The sequence below is a fragment of the Lontra canadensis genome, unplaced genomic scaffold (genome assembly GCF_010015895.1).
Source record: "Lontra canadensis isolate GAN:19392208 unplaced genomic scaffold, GSC_riverotter_1.0 scaffold25, whole genome shotgun sequence".
Classification (NCBI taxonomy): Eukaryota; Metazoa; Chordata; class Mammalia; order Carnivora; family Mustelidae; genus Lontra; species Lontra canadensis.
The window spans coordinates 10,353,064-10,367,898 of record NW_022631019.1 but is presented as its reverse complement, the minus strand read 5'-3'; the positions used below and the strand labels follow the sequence as shown (position 1 = coordinate 10,367,898).

Below are 14,835 nucleotides of genomic sequence, written 5' to 3'. Positions count from 1 at the left end.
AGGTGACTCCACCTGTGAGAGGGGGTTAATCCTGGTAGGACCGGGGTGAGTGATAGATACTGGCTAGCACACAGCAGGTGCTCAATAAAGCTTTCCTATCATGAATACTGACACGTCCTTATTGTTGAGGTTGTTGTTTACAGAGGAGCCCCCACATCTGGCAGATACCTGTGTCCCTGGGTGACCTTTGGTGACAGATAGACACCTTACAGCCCAGAGCGAGGAAAATATGCCTGCACAGCTGCGTCCTGTGGGCCGAAAGAAGGATACACATGGTAACAACCAGCTCTCTGCCCTCGCGGACATCGCCTCATTTAATTCACCACTACTGTCCCATCACTCAGGCCAGGAAACTGAGGTCTGGAGACCATAGGCAGTCTGTCCCAGGAGCCGGGGAGTGGTGGAGTCAGTGAGCGTCCGCTGAGCCCCCTCCCTATTCCTTTGGGACCAGAAACAGCTTGGATAAGAGGTTCTGTTCCCCTTCTAGGTCCAGAAGGGCAGATGGGGGTGAGGATTCTTCCCCTAGGTAAGATCATGCAAGGCAGGTTCCCCTGACCTTGGAAAATACACTGGCAAAGGTGGCTGAGACAGCTTCTGAGGCAGTCCCAACTCTCCACAGGGTTACAAAGCTTAGGGAGATCATCAGCTCGCACAGCCCCAGGCCCAGCAACACTTCCCCTGGGAGATTCTCGCCCCTTGAGTCTCTATCCCGAGGGAGGAGGGGATGTCAGGAGGCCCCTGGAAGCTGGGAGGCTTGCACAGATCTGCCTGGACTCCTGGATGGCCGCATGAAGAGGAATGTGCGTGTGCTGGGCACGGTGACTTCCCAATTACGAAGCATCAGCTGGACCACGGCACATACAACCCACCTGCTTGGGCCACTGGAAACAAAACCCCAACAGGAAAGGGTACCTTGTAGCTAGACCGGGAAACCCTGCGAGAAACTCCACGTCCCAGCTCTCCCCGCAGGCTGGCCTGGCCCGCGCACCACGCTCCTGCCAAAGGGAATCCCTGGCTCTGATTCTGGCTCTTTCTTTGTGTCCCCCAGGCCGAGGGGAGCAGAGATGCCCACCAGCCCGAAATGCTCCTCCTGATGGTGACAGGAGACAGAGACGACTTCTTCAAGCTGCCGCTCTGTCCTAGAGATTCTTTCCGAGAGCAGCCGGAAATCAACCTAAGCAAGAAAGCTGCTCTGGCTTCCGAAATGAAGTTTCCAGAGTGTGTATCGTTCTAGGAAACCTAAGTGGAAAGCAGGTTGCCAAGCTGGACTGCCTTTTTCTTTTCCCCAGGAGTATCAAAGGCAGTAACAGGGCCTCAAGAGAATGCTTCGTGTCAGAGTTCTCTGAGCACGGTTAGAGGGGGACTCCCCCAACCTTTCTCGAATCATCTTCTGAGACCCTTCCCAAAGCCCGCGGCATGGACCCCGGACACTGCACTTCTTAGGGGGAGCTTCTCCAGGCCAACCACGGGACAGGGGGCCCCAGCCCTTCCCCGAGAGGCTACCACAGTGAATGAGAGTGGCATGTGGTGCACGAATGTGTCCTCCCGCAGAGAATTCAGCACCTCCGCGCGGTCCCACAATCAGAGGTGCTCAAGGACCTCGACAGTGCCAGGGAAGCGGAGCCCAGCGGCTGGGTCAGAGCCTGGTCTAGCAGAGATGCCACCCGCCATTCATGCCCCAGAGGGCGGTGACCCTGCGTGACCATGCTGGAAAGCCTGTGCTGGGCACAGGGATGTGGGAATGACAGAAGCTTCCAACACGCGAGGCAGAATTCTACCAGAAAAGGGACAGGGCAGCTTCAGCTGGGGGTCTAAGCAGCGAGAGACCCCCATGTCCATGCCACCCCTCCTGCAGAGGAAGGACCCTGGTTCCTCGGTGCCCCTGTGGTCCAAGCCTGAGCCCCAGGCAAGGGAAGGGAGGAAAGTGCCACCAATAGTCACTTAGTCACTCACCCTGCAAGGCTTCTTTGGCTCTGGCTAGTTCCTGCTCCTTCTGGGCCAGCTGGACCCGGAGCTCGGTGGCCGAGAGGACCTCAGAGGACTTGCCGCCCTGGGACTCCTCCAGGTCCTTCGTCAACATCTCCTTCATCTGGCGGAGAAGGTGGACCTCCTCCTGGAGTCGAGCCACTTCTTCCCGCAGGAGCACTAGGGGAGAAGGGCACACGGTTAGAGGAAGGGAACGCGGGCTCCTGTTGACTCGCTTTTTCTGGGGACCGTTCCGAGGTGCTTTGGCTTTTCCTGTGTGCTCTGCATTTGAGGGCTTTCCTCATGTGCGCTGGGGAGAAAACTACCAAAGCTGTTAACCTTATTCCAAGAGTCCCAGCCCCAGTCCTGCGCCCCACCTCCAGTCTGCAGAGCGTGGCTGGTGGGACCACCCAGCATCCCCCACCCGACCCCACCCCACCCCATTCTCCAGGGCTCTGTTGCTGCTGTCACTGCACCAAGAGGGACCATTCCAACGGCCAACATCATATTCCCTCCAATGGGCAGGAACAAGTGTGAGAATGAAGAAGTGACAGGAGGCGGCATTCTGCTAGGAGCCTGGAGTGCCGAGTTGGGCTTTACATGCACTATCTCACTGAATCCTGCGAAAACCACATAAGGCGGCTCCCACCATCACCTCCATTTCACAGATCAGGGAGCTGAGACTCGGAGAGATTGAATCATAAAGTTAGAGGGCAGCAGAGCTGGGATCTGAACCCAGACTTGGCCAACTCCAGAGCCTGAGCTCCCAGTCTGACACTCAGGAAACAGTCCCCAAGAGGCACACCTGACACACGTCACAGAATGCAGAGCCTTGAGGAACCCAGCACCATGAAGAGACGTGGGCAGCCACACCCGAACACACAGGAGAATGGCGTCAAGTGAGCAGTAATGACGGTGACACCATGTGTCGAAAGGGGTGTGCACACCACTTACACCCAACCCTACATTCACGAGGGCCCAGGGGCCTTGGGAAGGTACCAGAAGGTGTGCCATCGCCGGCCCCAGGAGTCTCGAGGCCAGCTCAGTCCTGCAGGTCAGCTGATATACCGGCAACCAGGTCTGCTCACCTGAGCCACAACAGACACCGAGCTGTGGAAGGTGCTGGAGTTGGGGGTCAGCAGCCTCATTAGGTCTCAGACAGGTGGCCTCTGCCAGATCCTTTACAGAGCAGACTCACAGTCACGATGCTCACCTCATCGGCTGAAGAAGACTCTGAATTATTCACTGAAGCAGGCCCTCAACAACACGGCCTCTCCCTCATTGCTGACCTCATGCATTGCTCTCCCTCCCGCCATATTGGTCTCTCTCTTCGCAACATGCCAAGCTCTTCCCAGCCTCAGGGCCTTTGCCCCTGCAGCGATCTCCACCTCAAACACCCTTTCTTTGTTCTTCCTGTGGCTGCTTCCTCATTGGGACCTTTATCCCAGCCTCCTCCTCAGACAGGCCTTCTCTCACCGCCACGTCTCATCCTGCCATGGGAGCTGGGATGCAGTCCTTGCCTGTGGGGGCCATGGCTATAGAGACACTGGGTCTCTAGTTTGGTTCCCTCAGGGACCAGGCATGTAGCCGCGAGCCAGTCCCTTCCCTTTCGAGCCTCAAATGCCCCAAAATGGGTCTAACCCTCATTGGACTGTGAGGTTCCAATGAGACACGGGAAGCAGCCCCCCCCTGCAGACAGGCCTGGTCCAGGATGTCCTCAAGGTACACAGGAAGCACTCGGTACCGCTGAGATGGTGGCCCCGTTTCCCAGGATGCTTGCCCTCCATCAGCGCCTGGCGCTCTCAGGCACCCGGCCCTGCACTCCTCAGGGTGAGCAAGGCCGAGTCCCGTCCAGGGCGCGGGGCAGACCAAGGGGAAGCAGAGTGAAGGCCTCAAGGACTCGCGGTCCCTCCACCACCGGAGGCCTTGCCAACAGGTACCTCTGATTTTGACCCGTCCCTTGGTCCTGTGTCTCATCACCTTCTCTGAGGCCTCCCGGGTTCAGCTGCCGTGTGTGCGAAGGGCGCAGGCGTCCCTGCCCTCCCAGGGCCTTCCTCACCCGCCTCAGCCTCCCCCCAGGAGCCTGAGGGCCCGCCTGAAATGCAAAACCTCAACACCTCACTCCCCGATGAAACCCTCCAGGACTGGACCACAGCCCAGAGCTGCCACCAGCAGCCCCGCCTGCCCTCTCCGACCTCCCACAGGCCACCTCTCAGCCCCGAAAGTGTAGACAGGAAAGCTTCCTCCCCTCCTCGCAGGTCCCTTCCTGCAGGTTGGTCCCAGCCCTGCTACCACCCCTCCAGAGACCTAAATCCGTCCCCACCCGACAACCTGAGCAAAATCCTTATCACTGTGGGAGGCTCACTGGTTTATCCCGTCCCTGTGCCCAGCGGGCACCACCTTCCCGCAAGCAGGCCTGGTTACACCATCCCGTCCCGCTTGCTGCAGGGTCCGAGGTGCCCTGAACAGGGTGTGATGACACATGGACCCCCTCAAGCCATCTCTCCAGCCAACAAGAGTTCATGGGCATCTGCCCTATGGCAGACAGCCATCCAGGCACTGGGGACCCTTGGGTGAATGTCACAGACAGGTCCTGTCCTCAGGCTGGCACATTCCCAGACCCCACCGTGAACACGGGCCCAAGGACCCCAAAGCCGCACTCTGGGAAGGGAAGGCATCTGCAAGGGAGTGCCCGGCTGCTCGGACATCGAGGGGCTCAGGAACGGGCTGCGAACTCCCCTAGTCTCTCAGCAAAACTGGAGCGCGGGAGGTCGACTGTGGGCGCTCGCCCCTCTCATTCCAGTCCAACATCTGCAGGCTGCCTTCACTGCAGGCCCAGTGTACAGTGTCCAGAAGGGAGAAAGGAGCACTCCTGGCCTCAAGAAGTCTCCAGGGAGTAGAAGCAGCACATACAAGTAAGCATAACACAGATAGCACTGCATGGGTTTGGGGGCACAAGGACATTTGAAATGGGCCTTGGCAGACACACGGGGTGGTAAGCAGACAAAAGCAGCAGCAAAGACGAGGAGGCTAGAAAGCCAGAGGCCCCTGGATGAACGGGTGGAGGGAGTGAATGGGTACGAGATAAGGAAACCTGGAGAGATAGGCCAGGGTCAGATTATAAAAGGTCTTAACCCTGACCACCTCTCTATGACCCCAGCTCTGCATAGCTTCTTCAGCGGTACTGAAGACTCTGCAATTGTCATCCTTGCTCCCTGCCACAGACTGGATGTTTGCATCCCCTCAGAATTCACGAGGAACCCTAATGTGGGATGGTATTGGCAGGTGCAGCCTGTGGGAGGTGATGAGGTCATGAGGGTGGCGCCTTCACGAGTGGGATTAGCACCCTGATAAAAGAGACCCCAGAGAGCTTCCTCGTCCCTTCTACCACTTGAAGACACAGCAAAAAGATAGCTGTCTAGAAACCAGGAAGAGGGTCCTCACCAGACACGAAATCAGCCAGTCCCAGATCTCGGACTTTCAGCCTCCAGAACTTTGAGGAACACATGTCTGTTGTTTATGAGCCACTCATTCCATCGCGTTTTTGTTACGAGCCAGAATGGACCAATCCGCTCTCTTCCATCAATTCTCTCTCGGGTCTGTCCCCACTCAACTGTCACCAAAAGTCTAGCTCACAAGAAGGTATGAGTAACTGCTCACATGCCCTCATTTACATTTACCTTATGGTACAGCAGGAGACAAATCTGTATTTGTTTGTTTGTTTGTTTGTTTAGGGATGTGACTTCTGGGCTTCCTTAAACCGCCCCGAAGGCGCCAGTAAGGTTGACTACTATGTCTATGCAGGTGGCAGAGAATTTCAAGTCGTCTGGCTTTGAATGCAGTCCCGGTCAGGGACTGACTGTGACCGTGAGTGAGCCCCGTCGTCTCTCTGGGTCTCCGGTATCAAACATGCTACACGGGAATAATGCCACCTGTTGAGGGTTACTGGACTTGAGGTGGGGGAAGCAAAGAGCAAAGCCCCCTGCCATGCACAGTTAAATCTGAATTTCAGATAAACAAATACTCTTTAGGATAAGCATGGCCTAGATATGACATGGGACATAAACTAAAAACGTATTTGTCGCTTATCTGAAATTCAAATGCAGCTGGGCGTGCTGTGTTTCACCTAGCAACGCTACTCCCATCCCACGGGGAATTCTGGCACCATGACACGGGACAGTCATGAGCAAGGGCTTTCTTTGCCAGAGCACCTCAGGAGGGAGGTGGTAAAGGGAAAGATCAGTCTGGCCCAGCCTCCCCTGTACCCCTGCGCTGAGATGAGAGCAGAATGCAAGAGGGGGCCGGGTGCCCCTGTCCTTGGCCAACAGTGGCAAAGGCGGATTTTTCCTGGGCTCACCTTTCTAACAGGTGCATCTGACACCTGGGCCCCGCCCCTGGAGTCAGGCTCTGAAGCAGCAGGAGGGCGGGACGGGAGGTGCGGCACCTGCAGGAGCTAAGTCTTAGGAGACCAGGCTGGAAAAACAACTTTATGGAGAGAGAGAGGCTTGTTGGAGCTTACTAACTGCACCTGCCCTGGCTGGGTGTGCAATCCCAGATCTTGCACACCGTGGATCCTTCCAGAGGCAGAGACATGGGACAACCCTGGGACGGCAATCATAGAAAGACTCACAAGACTGCAGCCCATTTATGGGCTCTGGGACCGCGGCAGGCACTTCCCCTCTCTGGGCCTCAGAGGCCTCACCTGTAAAATGGGGGCAAACGGAATAAAGGAGACCCACGTGTAATGTAAAGACAAGCTCGGCAGTGAGCATCATGTGTGTGGGCCACCGGAGCCACAACTCCCCTTCCCCTCTGTGCAGGGGGGACTGGCCACGTTGCTCAGAAACAGTGAGGAAGCTGGAGTTGGAAGATCTGGGCTTGTGCCTCAGGGGAACTGCTACAGTGCTGTGTGACCTTAGGCAAGTCGGTGTTCCTCTCTGGGTCTTTCGACGCTTCACGAATCTGGACAATTGCTACTGATTGTGCATTTCTTCCCTGGGTGGGAGCGGGGGTCCCTACTCTAGCCTACACCTGCTGTGCTGCTCAGGAAGGCAGCGGCTGGTGACTGGTGGCTATGTAAGTGTAAATTAATTAAAACGAACAACTGAGTTCCTCAGTTACACTGGCCACATCTCAAGTGCCTGTGGATAGCCAGTGGCCAGTGTTGGACACTGCACACAGAGACCACTCCCCCGCACTGCATGGAGTTCTGCTCAGTGCTGGTCTGCAGGGCACAGGACATAGAAAGAAAAGGGGAGAAATGGTATTTACTAAGCACCCGGTAGAGCACAGGCCCACAGATACTCCGACATAAGGAGCCTTTTGCCCATGGCCAGAGAGTGGCTAGGAAGGAGCCACCATTTCTGGAGAAACCACCCTGGCCCTTGCCCATGGAGGGGGGATAAAGGGAAGATAACTGTGTACCCTTCTGCCGATGCTGGGCAACCCCACTGCCCTCGGACTTCGGGGCAGGGAGGCGGGTTAGTAATAAAAGGGGCTGGTACCAGAAATGCCACAGACTTGACAGAGCTCTCGGGGCCAAGAAAGCCAGAAGTAAACGTTGCCTGGGAGACAGCGGCTCTCCTGCCCCAGGGGAAGCCACCGTTACCAGGGTGCTGCTCTGGAGGGGGGCATACCCACTCAAAGGTGGCAAAGGGAGCCAGACTCTGCTCTTCTCTGTTTAGCACACTTCCTTTTGTTTAAAACAGCAAACACTTCTCAGCCTCCCTTGCAGCTAGGGCTGTCCAGGCGACCTGATTCTGGTGGACAAGATTTAGGAGAAAGCCCCTCAGGTGGACTGTCTGTTAGGAAAAAAGGGCTTTGCCCCTTCTCTGCCTTCTTGCCTGGAAAGTGGACTTGTAGCTGGAGCTGCAGCAGCTACTTTATAACAAGGAGGCGATGTGCACAGAGCCAAACCAATCCAAAAGGGGAGAACGGAGCAAGGGGCCTGGATAGCACAGCCCAGCCCTGCCCCTGCATCGAGACCTAGAGCAGCACCAGCTGGGCAGGGCTGCCTGGGGTAGGAGAGCCTCTGATTTCCCTGCTGATTCCCCACATCACCAGAACCAAACCAATGTGGCCCACAGGACAGGCGGAGTCTGAGCTCAGGCAGCTGCTAAGGGCTCCTCAGCTGTGGCATCCGGGGAGCGGGGAGGGATGTGGAGGAATCCACGCAGCGCAGAAGGGAGGTGGCAGCTCCTGGCCCTGGGGAAGAGCCCTCAGGTGTGACAAGCCTCTTCCAGGCCTAATTTTTGTGAGCTCACAAGGGCAAGGGGCAGGAGAAGAAGGAAGTTATTTTCTGTGACTGGAGGGCATACCCCAGAACGGCCTGAACACGGCTACTTGGGAGCAAGCACCAGCAAGGACTCCCGGTGAGCTACACGTTGCTGAGCCTTCCAGAGTCAAAAGTCTAAGTAAAAATAGCACGATAGTTACTGTGTATCACGGCGGCCATTACTCCTCCTAAAGCTCCTTGTTTCAGGCTCTGTTGTATCTAACACGGCGTAACTAGTTTACCCTTCACCGTACCCGGTGAAGTAGGTCCTGTTAGTATCGTCCCATTTTACAGATGGGGAAGCTGAGGCCCAGGAGTTCGGTGATCTGGCTAGGGTCACGCAGAGTCAAGAGCAGAGCCAGGGTTTGGTCTGGGTGGTCTAGCTCCAGCACCCACACTGTGGGAACTCCTACACTGTCCCACCTTGCAGGGCAGGGCGGCAAAGTCCGTGGGTGACAGAGCACAAGCCCAGGGCCCAAGCTGACTCGCCTCATGACAGTGGAGACAGGTGTGCCCTCCAGCAGGGTATAAGCTTGTTCTTACTTCCCATGGTGGAGTTGGGTGACAGTGACCCAGCCATTCTACGCACGGTGCTCCTGCCCTACACCAGGGAACCAGTCCCCATGCAACCCCCGGAGAAAGACGTGGACGCGGAGCTGGCCTGTTTGTTTCCACAAGAGCAGGGGCTCTGTTCTGCTCACACCCGACATCCAGCACCTAGCCTGGTGCTGGACTCTCGGAATAAAGGTGCTGAGCACAGGGCCAAGGCAGAGGTAGGACAGGCAGGTCTGGGGTCACCCAGCCTGGGCTTAGTCCTGGCTTCCCCACTTCCCAGTTTTTTGACCTATGAATAAGTGACTTCTGAACTTATCTGAAAAATGGAGCCAAGACCAGGCTCCCAGGCCTGTGGTAAACATTAAACAAAGCAATCATCTAAGTGGAAACATTCCAGAAGGTTCTAAATGGGGGTCATATGTTAGCTTGTCACGATCATTCTTACAGAAGAGGGCAAACTTTTCTGATGTCCCGAAGGAAGGCCTTGGCCTGGATAACTGCTGAGGCCTGGCCCAAGGGCCCTTCATCCTAGGACGGGGGATTAGATGACAGAGAAGGCCAAGTCCCCAGCCGGGGTGTGAGGGAAGGTGGAAGAGGGCAGGGGCTCTGGGTGGAGGCCGGGCTCGCCAAACTTGCCAAACTCAAACTGTACACGTAACACCTGTGTGTTTCACTGTATGTAAATTATACCTCAAGGGAAAAAAATCCAAATACAGCAGTAACATAGTTTAGATTTTCCACTAAAAATTCATTTTTATAGTCCCCGCCCCCAAGCCCAGATAGAGACCCCCCCACCCCAGTCCCCTGGCCTCAGCAAAGGGGAGCAGAGGTCCAAACCCTGCTGATCTGGAAAGCTCTGTGGCTGACCTCTCTCCCCTACAGTGAGGCCTGTGTCCCAGGAAACACCAGCGTGCTCCCTCAAGCTACACGCACCCTGTGGGAGAAGTCAAATGCCAGGAGAACGCCCCCACACTGCCTATGGCCGAGCGGAGGTCACTTCCAGATGACAGATGCTGAGCACCCCACAATTCCCTTCTGGTCCAAACACCCTTCCTTGCTCACAGAGACAATGGCTGACGGCGGTGCCGTCTTCTGAGCACCGGCTTTGTGCTGGGCACCACACACTGGATCACAGGCTGCATCTCCCTGGCTCCTCGCAGCACCCCACTTAGGACTGGACACTCTCAGGGGGCATGGGGTCAGGCCCAGGTCGGTGGGCTCTGAAGCCACGTGCCCTGGGACTGCCCAGCAGCGCCCGTCAGGCTGTGAATGCTTAGTCCCTCCTGGGCCTGGGGCTGCCACTTTTTTTGTTAGGGTGGGGCTTATTCTAAAAACTAGCAATAGGACTGCCCCTAGAGGATTAAAACAAGACAGCTATAATGATTACTATGGGCCAATCACTCTCAGGCCTCAGGCTGAAAAGTAATAGCACCAAATGCACAAATGCATCCGAAGAAGCCGGGAGCCAGTGACAGAGGGGAATCCTGGAAAGGCAAAGCCCACCGCCCAGGGCGGCAGGGACGGGGGACGGGGGTCTTCACCAACAGTCTAAGCGCACCTCCTCTGTGCTCCTGTCTTTCTGCTGGGGGAAGCGGATGGCAAGGAAGGTTCCAGTGTGTCCAGCTGCAGGACTATCTTCCCTCCCTTCTGGAATTCCCTCACCAGCATCATCAGGGTGAGAAAAGATGCCTTTTTCAGCTGCTCATGCATGCCAGGAAGGTTCCAAGTCTTCATACCCACTAATTTTCAATCCTCACAACAACCCTGGGGGGTATACCCATTTCACAGAAACTGAGGCCCAGAGAGAAGAGAGAACGTGTAGTTGAACCCAGGTGGTCTGGCCACAAAGCCTTCGCTTCTGGCCACTGAGTTCTATGACACCTGTTCTCCTGCGGGCTCAGGCTACAAATCACCCCCCTCCCCGCTCGACCCGGAAGGCACAAGCCTGATGTTTCCTAGTTGTCCTGGCCCTCCAGTCCTCCTGGGTGGTGACCACTGTCTGCGTCCTGTCCTCACCCTGAAAGGCCCAAGATTGCAGAGCCCCAGCCTCTTGGTGAAGCTGACCCACTTCCGAGTGGGGCCAGAAGCCCCAGATTCAGACAGCCCAGGGCAGCAGGCGGTGGCGGCGGAAACAGCAATGTGACCCTTGGTTCCAGACCCAACCCCAAAGGGTCCTTAAAGCTCTGCAAACGACCAGACTGCCACAGGGAAACCTGGCCGGTTGGTCTTGAATGTTACAGTTTACCTTTGGAGAGAGAAATCCTGGAAGAGCAATGGCCTGGGCAGGGCGGCCTCAGGGCCATGCCTCTGGTGCCCCCCACCCCGGGGCCTCTGGGACTGGTGAGGAGAGCCTTGGCGGCATCACCCCAGGCCCCAGCCCAGGATCCCTCCCTGCCTGGTTCCTGCCTTAGGCACTGTCAACAGCCCTCTTGCGGTCCCAGTCCCCGTTCACCATGCAGACTCCCCTGTCCCTCCCTCAGTCCCCCTTGCTGGTGGAGACAGACCCGCTAAGCCAGAAACAGGCCCAGAGGTGGGCAGGCAAGAGCTGGGACTACGGTTTGCTGGAGACATCTGTGTTCTCTGGGCCTTTGTCATACGTCCTTGACACTTTAAGCCTTGGGGTCTTGGGGACACAAGATGGCACTTGCCAGATACGATGAGATTCTCAAATCTCACCCGGCCACTCACTTCTCCCCAGTATTCCTCCCCAGGCCTGAGAGAGCCACCTGGCAGTCCCGACTACAGGTGGGGGGAGGGGGGCACCACAGGTTTCCAGGTGACACAGCTTTTGTCTTCTTCTCATATTTCACAGTAACTGTTTTTTCCTTTAGGTACTGTTTAATCCGACCCGTAGAGGCTGTTCAGTGCTGCTGCTGGCCCACAAACAACCTTTTAGCCAGACTCTCCTCGGACCCCTGAATGCCAAGCTACTCTTTCCGCCTGGCCTTGCTGCCCACGGGCCTGTGGTTCCCACGGGAGTGCTCCCTATCTCAGAAATCCGATTCTCTCCAGGGATGGCGGGGGGTCTGCAGCCTCCCATCCCCTCTCACTAAGCACTGACTCAGCAATGACTGTGTGCCAGGCACCAATGAAGGAGACCGGGTCACAGGCTCAGAAGCAGGGACACCCCAGGGAGGGGCAGGGATCGCAGACCTCCCGCACACAGTTGCCTCATTCTCGGGCAGCACTCGGCACGAGCCCAGCGCTGCAGAACGTGCTCCTTGAAGACGGCCTGGCCTGATCCCTAGAATTTGCCATGTGAGGTCCTCGCCTCCTGTGTCCAGAAGGCCTTTCTCAGACTGTGGCTTGATGCTGTCGGAGCACTGACAGTCAGCAGGAACCCCGTGGTCCTCCGGGATCCGCAAAAATCATTCAGCAACTGATTCTAGCCGCAAGAGGGATGTGAGCCTCCAAATACACCATCTGGCTAGGAGCGGGAGGCAGGTATTCTCCTGTCACCTGGGTGGCCAAAGTCCCTGATGGGCTGTGGCAGCAACAACTGCTCAGTCCCAAAGCCCAGTGCCCAGGTCTCCTTGGTGGCCTCCAGGAGCCTGCTGCTATCTGCTTGCTGGGCGGGAGGGGTGGGAGAAGAAGGGCCGGCCTTGCCCCAGGGCTGGGCCACTGTCTCTGGTGGGTTGACCGCGGCTGCCCAGGATACCGTCTGGTGCAAGAAGGAATCTTAGCACGCTTGTCAAGCTCAGCTACAAAGTCACCACTTCCTCTGGAATGCGGGCTCATCCCGCGTTTTCCAAATTCCTCGTGATCCCCTCCTGGATTGGGCCGCGGACATTTCCGTTCAGCTAACATCCAAGCCCGGCTCCCGTTCCCCAACCCCCACCCCCCCCACTCCCCGCCCCTGCTCCCATCTTTTTGACATTCCCATTTCCCTTTGGAAAGCCAGTCTTAGGGTCTGTGGTTCCGGCCTGAAAATGGGACCCAGTCTGGCCAGTTGAGAGCCCTGAATCATCCCGGCCACTGTGATTGGCTCAGGGGACAGTACATGACCCAAGCCGTCCAATCACAGTCAGTGTCTGGCCTACGCATCCCTCCTCAATGATGAGCACGGGAGGAAGGAGCCTAAGGATGCTGGCAGCTGTCTCAGCAGGGAGAGGGGAGCCAACGAGATAAAGAGTGGATTCAGATAATATACATGTCCTAGACCACACCCCACCTGAATCCAGGATATATCCCTGGACGTGAGCAAATACATTTTTAAACCAGTCTGAGTTGTGTTTTCTATCCCTTCTAACTGGAAAAGAATTCTAGTAAATTGCTTTTGAGAGAGATCGTTTTCAGGGCACCCAGCATCCCCACAAACTTAAAGGTCATCTGCCATAGGATAGGCACTACAAGCTCTCTCTCAGGAACTGGATGGGCAGACTGGGTACTGGAGTTCACCTGCACAAAACCGGTGAGCACCTATCCCCATGGGTACTTCAAGCCAAGCTGATCTCTGCAGTGAACAGTGCCTCTGGCTTGAACCCTGGAAGGCACACATTTTCAAGTTCTGCCCCAAGGCCATTTCCTGACCAAATCAGCCTTTCTCCTTTTATCCCACCCGGAGGGGTCTGTGAGCACCAACCCCACAACCACTGGGTCTCCTTCCTTCGCCTGAGGGTTCCAGCTCCCATTCAGGCGCTGACTTATGAGCCTGGCCCTAAGCTTCAGCCCACCAAATGCTCTTGCCAAGCCTGTGGGAGCAGTGCTAGCATGCTCCCCATTTTGCACAGGGAGAGACATAGGCCAGGACACGTGAACAGGCTTGTTCAAGGTCACAGAGCCGGTTCAGGTGCACAGCTGGATCACAGCTCGGAAATCTGAATGATTGCAAAGCTCATGTTCTTAACTATGGGACTAGGCTCCCAGCCCAAATGCCGTGCTGTGTGAATTTCTCGAGCTAAATGCCAGAACAAAGAGCCTGACAAATGGGTACAGAGAATGAATTATGCCTTACTTCGAATTTTGGTAAAATGTCTGGGTCCCCCATTCTTGGCTCTTGTAACAGGCTTTACCCCATCTCAAGGCTTGGGTCCTAAAGGAATGTATCCAGAAGAGGATAGCAACTGCGGGGTTGGCACGGCCTTTTTCCCTCCCCACTTCATCATGCGTGACTCTCCCCTCTTATCCCTCCTCCCCCATCACCACCTCCAGGGGAAAAAAAATTACCAAAACATAAAGGAGAGGGTGTGGTATTGGTTACACCCACCAACTCAGGACACAGTCCATCCCTGCATCGAGCACAAAGCTCACTGCAAATTGGGAGGAACCAACTTGACCGAGGTCTTGCCACCGCAGGGGACAGCCCAGCTCTGGCTTTCTTTCCCACCCGAGTCTGAGTCAGCAGCAAAACACCTGCCTCTCAGTTTCCCTCTCCACCCATTACCAGAATGTACAGGGTAGACAGAAGCTGCCTGTCCTACTGGTCGGGGAGCGGGTTCTCCCGAGTCTAGCTCCTAGGGGGAGAGCTACCTTCCTAAGACAGGGGGAAGAAAAACAATTTTCTCTCAATTTTATACACAGTCAAACTGAGGCCCAGAGGACAGTGTCTGGAATTCACAACCTTGACTGCTAGGCCCCCGGCTACTACGACCTGGAAACCAAACTGGAAACACGCTTTGGCCCGAACATTCCGCTCAGCCAGTCTCAGACATCCACTCAGGGGTTAAACACGTGGAAATGCGGAAGGCGTGCCTGAGGCCCCCACACATGTGAACAATTATGCAGAGAAGAGAAGTGGGCGACCAGGGCCCAGCCAATGGCTCTCCCAAACGCCACCACCACACACGGGTGGAGGGTCTGAAATCCCTGCATTTTCAGATCCGCGCTGCAAACAGATCTGGGCTTTCAGGAGATTTTAAAGCAAGTCCAGACCGTGGTCTAAAACGGAGGGTAAACCTGGAGGACTCCCCGTCTCAAAGGTGGCCTCAGAAGGTGACGGAAGACGGGCGGTTCCTGCTGTGTATGGTGTGACCTCTGTGTCCCTCGATTTCCTCACCCGTCAAAGGGTGGCTGGGACAGTTGAGAGCAGCGGTCCTGGGACC

The 14,835-nt window shown here is 56.2% G+C and overlaps 1 protein-coding gene across 4 annotated transcripts in view; it reads right to left on the bottom strand.

Annotated features, from left to right (window-relative positions):
- Positions 1-14,835, bottom strand: part of KAZN (kazrin, periplakin interacting protein) — a 1,022,442-nt gene that overhangs the window by 106,658 nt on the left and 900,949 nt on the right. For all 4 annotated transcript variants that reach the window (XM_032863466.1, XM_032863468.1, XM_032863467.1 and 1 more), the window contains one exon: positions 1,954-2,145. In XM_032863466.1, coding sequence (XP_032719357.1) covers positions 1,954-2,145 — 192 coding nt within the window. The remainder of the gene's footprint in view (positions 1-1,953; positions 2,146-14,835) is intronic.